The sequence below is a fragment of the Gymnodraco acuticeps genome, unplaced genomic scaffold, assembly GCF_902827175.1.
Source record: "Gymnodraco acuticeps unplaced genomic scaffold, fGymAcu1.1, whole genome shotgun sequence".
Taxonomy (NCBI): Eukaryota; Metazoa; Chordata; class Actinopteri; order Perciformes; family Bathydraconidae; genus Gymnodraco; species Gymnodraco acuticeps.
Window position 1 is genome coordinate 186875 of NW_022989796.1, and position 6747 is coordinate 193621.

The following is a 6747-nucleotide window of genomic DNA, read 5'->3' on the forward strand; positions in this document are numbered from 1 at the left end:
TCATGATTTGAAGCTTTTATTGTCAGATGCACAAGGAAACCCCCAAAGCTCCTTAAAGGATGCAACACACTGAAGACTGAATAAAGACTTAATTTAAAGGTTGTTTTTTGGGGGAAATCACACATTTAATGACTTTTTTTTATATGTACAAGGTAACCATAGTAGAGTCCAGTGAGCGTGTTGGAGGCCGGGTGCATACCCACAGGAACAAGACGGAGGGATGGTACGCTGACCTTGGAGCCATGAGGATCCCCAGCTTTCACCAGTGAGTTCAAGACAAGTTTGAAGAAATAAATCTGATTCACCTTAACGGTACGTCCACACAGCAGCTTTCAAAAAATCTTGAAAATCTTGGAGGTGGGCGTGTCTGAAAGCTTGGGGATTTTTTGCAAGCAACGCGACCAACAACCAATCACATGAATCTCCCGCCCCCGACATACAAAGCAAAAAACCCCGGGGATTTTATGCGAGCAATATATAAATATATATAAACTCCCCAAACAGGCGAAAACCTACCAGTTCCACCCACTGTCTCTGCCACCTCCCTCCATGCCTGGCTCCTCCGGTTTGTATCCCGTTAATAGTTCTGGTCGTAAAGAACCGGGTGATTTGCTACCGTAATTTCTCGTTTGGAATATGAGGAAATGAACTGCGGTCTGGTTCTCCCTGCTTACACGTGGTTTGATTGGCTAGCGCTTCTACTGTCAGATTTGCATAAACGGGATTTGATTGGCTGACGCTTCCAGCTCAGCTTCAAAAGTTGAACATTGCTCAACTTTTGAATCCTGAAAATCCTGGAAATCTTCGCTTTGCTTCCCACAATGCAGTTCGGCGAAAAGCGAGGCAAAGTGACGTCACCCCATTCAAAGTGAATGGGCAGAGAAGCGTTGGAAGATTTCTTTAACGCTGCTGTGTGGACGGGCCGTAAAGGTCTCCTATTAAGGCATATATTATAGGTTTCTGATCTATCAAAAATGTATAAAACATTTTTCTCTGAATTGTTTTGCTCAAAATACCAAACAGATCACTCATTCTAGCCTCAAGTCCCTCTATTTCAGCTGTTACTAAAGTGCTGATTCTGGGTCTGTAGCTTTAAAAATCAAAACCACATCAAGGATTCTCTCTGAAACAGGATGGAGCTCAAACTCTTTCTCTCTCTCAGGTTTACCACAAGGTGACTTCCTTTTGATTTCCTGCTTCTTCACACACATGCTCTCGACTGTCACTCAAATGCGGGACATTGTCTCAATTTGTGGGACGCGGGACAAATAATAAAAATGCTGTGTGTGCAGTCCCTTACAAAGCGGGACACCTGGTCACCCTACACACACACACACACGATGCTGCCCCTCACACACACACATGCTTCAAATCAAGTTGCATAAATGCTTGAGCTACATTTTTATTATAATTACTGTCAAATATGCCTATTATGTGTTCGTCATTATTACAACAAATACAATTGGAACTGATAACACTGGCAATGATTTTATATTTATTAGACAAAAAAAAATCATGCTTCAAATAAGTGGGGGTACGGCGTCCAACGCCCACTACACCACTGGCTCTGAGTGTTAGCAATGCTAATGAAAACACAGACCGTATTACGTCCAAAACACATCTCATTGTTTCTAACAGCAACGTTTCTGATTGGCCCGTGGGGGTAAAGCCCGCCCACATTTTAGTAATGTCGTCAAGACGCAGCAAATCTGGATCAGCTCCGTTGTTCCCCCGTTTTTAGAGATGTGGGTACGGAGGAAAAGAGAGAGGGGTATATTATCTGACACTTAGAGAGTCTCCAGACACACCGGGGGTCACACCGGGGTCACACCGGGGTCACACCGGGGTCACACCGGGGTCACACCAGGGACACATTTATGTAGAAAAGACATCAAAAAGTGCATTTTGCATGATAGGAGACCTTTAAGTCTGAAACATGTAAATGCGTCTGTTGGCAGCATCCTCCTCTGGTTTGCTAAAGAACTGGGAGTGAAGCTGAATCCATTCATCATGGAGGACCTGAACACGTTCTACCTGGTGAACGGGCTGCTGAAGAAGACGTACGCTGTGAAGGCTGATCCAAACATCCTGGAGTATAACGTGTGGAAGAGCGAGAGGGGGAAGTCTGCAAACCAGCTAATGCAGGGAGCTATGCAGAAGGTACATTGCACATAAACACAATAAAATTGAATAATAATAATATAAATAATAATTTTAATAAGATTATATATGAAAGTAAAAAAATATGAAAATAATAATAATACTGGCAAATTAATTTAACCAATATCACAAAAGAGAATATTCAATATTGAATGATTGCTACTCAGATTTTCTATGAATTGTTTTATTTATTATCGCTTGGTGTTCCTCAATATGCATACAGTACAAATACCAAATAACAGCTGAGATGTTAATAATATTCTATCTAGGTGAAAGATTATGTGAAGGCACATGGCTGCAAAGCTGCGCTCCAGAAGTACGACCCGTACTCTTTGGAGGTAATTTAAATTCTTATTTTTTTAATTGTATGTACTTCCAATGCACGTTGTACAAGGGGAGAACACTTTTTGCTTTGATGAAAGACAGAATATTTAAAGATAATGACTATAATGTAAAAAACATCTATTTCCCAGGATTATCTGAATGGAGAAGACTTGAGTAAGGAGGCGATAAGGATGATCGGAGACCTACTGAACCAAGATAGCCTGATGAACATGGCTCTGACCGAGGCTATCTACATCCGTGGCGACGTCAGAAGCACCATCAAGTACCGTTTCAATGTTTAACTTGTTCCTGAATTCATTTACGGGCTAGAGCAGTGCAGCAATAAGTCTTTAATGAGGAAATTAACCACTTACTGTTCCTCCTCTCGAAGACAAGCTTATCAAATGTTCACGTTTTGTTCCACGACATAAAATACGTCAGATAATACCCCACTGGTAACAAAAAAAGGCTGTTGCTTACAAGTGTCTAAACGAGACAAAAAACATCATCACGCCCAATATTAGCCACATTTAGCTTAGCGGTGGTGACGTGAAGTCATGTGACCGAGCTGTAGTTCCTTTATAGCCCAACATTAGCCTCCTTTAGCTTAGCAGTGGTGACGTGAAGTCATGTGACCGTGCTGTAGTTCTTTTATAGCCCAACATTAGCCACATTTAGCTTAGCAGTGGTGACGTGAAGTCATGTGACCGTGCTGTAGTTCTTTTATATCCCAACATTAGCCACATTTAGCTTAGCGGTGGTGACGTGAAGTCATGTGACCGTGCTGTAGTTCCTTTATAGCCCAACATTAGCCACCTTTAGCTTAGCGGTGGTGACGTGAAGTCATGTGACCGTGCTGTAGTTCCTTTATAGCTCAACATTAGCCGCCTTTAGCTTAGCGGTGGTGACGTGAAGTCATGTGACCGTGCTGTAGTTCCATCATAGCCCAACATTAGCCACCTTTAGCTTAGCGGTGGTGACGTGAAGTCATGTGACCGTGCTGTAGTTCCTTCATAGCCCAACATTAGCCACCTTTAGCTTAGCGGTGGTGACGTGAAGTCATGTGACCGTGTTGTAGTTCCTTTATAGCCCAACATTAGCTGCCTTTAGCTTAGCGGTGGTGACGTGAAGTCATGTGACAGTGCTGTAGTTATTTTATACATGTAGCTCAACATTAGCCACCTTTAGCTTAGTGGTGGTGACGTGAAGTCATGTGACCGTGCTGTAGTTCCTTTATACATGTAGCTCAACATTAGCCACCTTTAGCTTAGCGGTGGTGACGTGAAGTCATGTGACCGTGCTGTAGTTATTTTATACATGTAGCTCAACATTAGCCACCTTTAGCTTAGTGGTGGTGACGTGAAGTCATGTGACCGTGCTGTAGTTCCTTTATAGCCTAACGTTAGCTTTTTTAGTTCAAAGATCATAAAGTGTAGTGAATATGTGGAGTTTCAGATTCAATCAACATGTGTTTTATTAACTCTCCAACGGCACACATATAGAGAAATCCAGAGGTCACTGATCACATATTACTTACATTTGTGGCTGATACAAGGAGACTACAATTGTTTTCTCTTACAGGTACTTCGAGGTGACGGGCGGGACTGATCTGCTGACCACAGCTTTCCTCAATGTCCTCCACGTCCCAATCCTCCTCAACTCTAAGGTGAAACGTATCCGCCAATCAGATCGAGGGGTCATCGTGTCCTATCAGACCGATCGAGAACTTCCTCTTATTGACCTTCATGCTGACGTTGTCCTGGTGACCACCACGGCCAAAGCAGCCATTTTCATCGACTTTGATCCGCCTCTGCCCATTAAAAAGATGGAAGTCATGAGGGCAGTCCACTACGGAAGCTCCACTAAGGTCATCCTCACTTTTAGAGAGAAGTTCTGGTTGGAGGACGGCATCCATGGCGGGCAGAGCATCACCGACGGTCCTTCTCGGTTCATCTACTACCCGAGTCACAGTTTCCCGACCAATAAAGACATCGGGGTTCTGCTGGCTTCCTACACCTGGGCCGCGGACTCCGTCCTCTTCATGGGAGCGAGTGACGAAGACCTCAAGGTCTGTAAAGTGCCCCGATAAACATTCCTGTTTGTCATCTTGCAATATACTTATTTATATAAATAGTTATCACCGCAATAAACCGTATTTGATTTTGTCTTACTTTACATTATTTAATTTCATCCAAGTTGAAATAGAAAGTAGTTGCAAAAAAATATCGAAAAAAACATGATGAAAACAGTTTATCTCTAAACTATTGAAAAATAATGAAAAATATCTCGTAAAAAAGTCAAAGTATAGTTTGTAAAAAAACACAATGAAATAAGTCGGAAAAAAGTATAAAGTCAATGAATATTACATTATCTTTGGAAAAAAGTCACAATATGAATTGTTAAAATAAAGTATATTGTCAGCGTAATTATGTTTTTATATTATTTATCGAAATAGAAATCACCGCAATAAACCGTATTTCATTTTGTCTTAATTTACATTATTTAATTTCATATTCTGTTCTTGTACATGTCATATTCTATTGACTTCTTGCACTACTTTTTATTTTGTATTTTATTATAAATGTTGCATTGTTGGAGGAGCTCAGGTCAGAAGAATGTCATTGTTATTTCTACACTGTAGCTTTGAGCATATGATGATAAAACCTTTGAATCTTTGAATCTTTGAAAAAGGAGCTGATGCTGAGAGACTTGGAGCGGATCCACGGGAAGAAAGTGAGGGCTCTTTGCACCGGGGTGGTCGTGAAGAAGTGGAGCACCGATCCTCACAGCCTGGGCGCCTTTGCTCTCTTCACTCCCTACGAGCATTTATACCAGTACGCCGAGGAGCTGTTCAAAAGTGAAGGCAGGATCTACTTTGCCGGGGAACACACCGCCTTCCCTCACGCCTGGATCGAGACGGCCATGAAGTCCGCGATCAGGGCGGCTACTAACATGAACGAAGAGGCAGCGAGAGCTCAACAGCATCACGAGATGTAGCGTACCTCTGAGATACTAAGTTACTTAGTGCACCACTGGCCAAAAGTAATCATATCCTTTAATTAAACTGTTATTTTCTTCACAAACCGTTACAATCATAACATAATATGGAGATATTATAGAGCACGTTTTTAATTGAAGAGAGTTTGTATATTATGCAGTAACAAGCTGAAAACACTTAAAACTATCCAAAAACCCTTAAAACAAATCTGAATCTAACAAAATGAATTCTATGTCTCTTAACATTGGTAAAAAATGTCTAAGATATAATAAATATGGTGCAGGGATGTTGTATTTGACCCTGAAGGCTGGTTCCTTTCACAAAAAGCCAATGGGATTTCTCATGTGATTTTGGATTATTACAGAAAATACAAACACACGTTTATGATACTTGGACGTTTAGTTCAGCAGGTTAATCTCACATATTAACACCACCTCTTGATTTCTGGAGTGAAAAGCTGTGGCCGTGCTCTAATTCGTTATCTCTGTATTTGTGTTGATTGTAAGTAAGCTTAAGAATCATAAAGTGGGTTTCTTTGTAGTTGTAGTCCTGTGTGTGTTTCACAGGGACATGTTTGACCTGTCAGGAAGGGCAAAAGGTGGATTTGCAAATGGTTGAGCACTGGGAGGTTTAATGGTTTAGTTTAATGATGGGGATGTTTAGATAATGCCTGAGAGAATTGAAGGGTGGGACCAGTTGGATATTCTCTCTACATATAATGAGACTGTAAGCTGTGTTCTGGGGTCGAAGCCATTTCATCCTGATGATGAAGCTGCTCTGTTCCTGCATTTGGGATCGATTTCAATTCTATATGGACTTTCTTTATTACTTTATTAAATATAACAAAAAACAAACTTTGTCCATGAATCATTTATCAGTTTCTCTTAAGAATTTCCTCCACATTATTATGTGGAGATTTCTGCAAAGCACGTCTCTTCTATATCAACATGTGTCCCCTCTTCTTCATGTCTCTTCTACATCAACATGTGTCCCCTCTTCTTCATGTCTCTTCTACATCAACATGTGTCCCCTCTTCTTCATGTCTCTTCTACATCAACATGTGTCCCCTCTTCTTCATGTCTCTTCTACATCAACATGTGTCCCCTCTTCTTCATGTCTCTTCTACATCAACATGTGTCCCCTCTTCTTCATGTCTCTTCTACATCAACATGTGTCCCCTCTTCTTCATGTCTCTTCTACATCAACATGTGTCCCCTCTTCTTCATGTCTCTTCTACATCAACATGTGTCCCCTCTTCTCCATGT

The 6747-nt window shown here is 41.3% G+C and overlaps 1 protein-coding gene across 1 annotated transcript in view; it reads left to right on the top strand.

Annotated features, from left to right (window-relative positions):
* LOC117550024 (L-amino-acid oxidase-like) overlaps positions 1-6336 on the top strand; it is a 31904-nt gene extending 25568 nt beyond the window's left edge. Inside the window, exons 6-11 of the mRNA XM_034222300.1 lie at positions 153-265; positions 1959-2160; positions 2430-2498; positions 2634-2767; positions 4066-4552; positions 5176-6336. Coding sequence (XP_034078191.1) covers positions 153-265; positions 1959-2160; positions 2430-2498; positions 2634-2767; positions 4066-4552; positions 5176-5481 — 1311 coding nt within the window. The 3' untranslated portion in view covers positions 5482-6336. The remainder of the gene's footprint in view (positions 1-152; positions 266-1958; positions 2161-2429; positions 2499-2633; positions 2768-4065; positions 4553-5175) is intronic.
* The last annotated feature ends 411 nt before the right edge of the window (positions 6337-6747 follow it).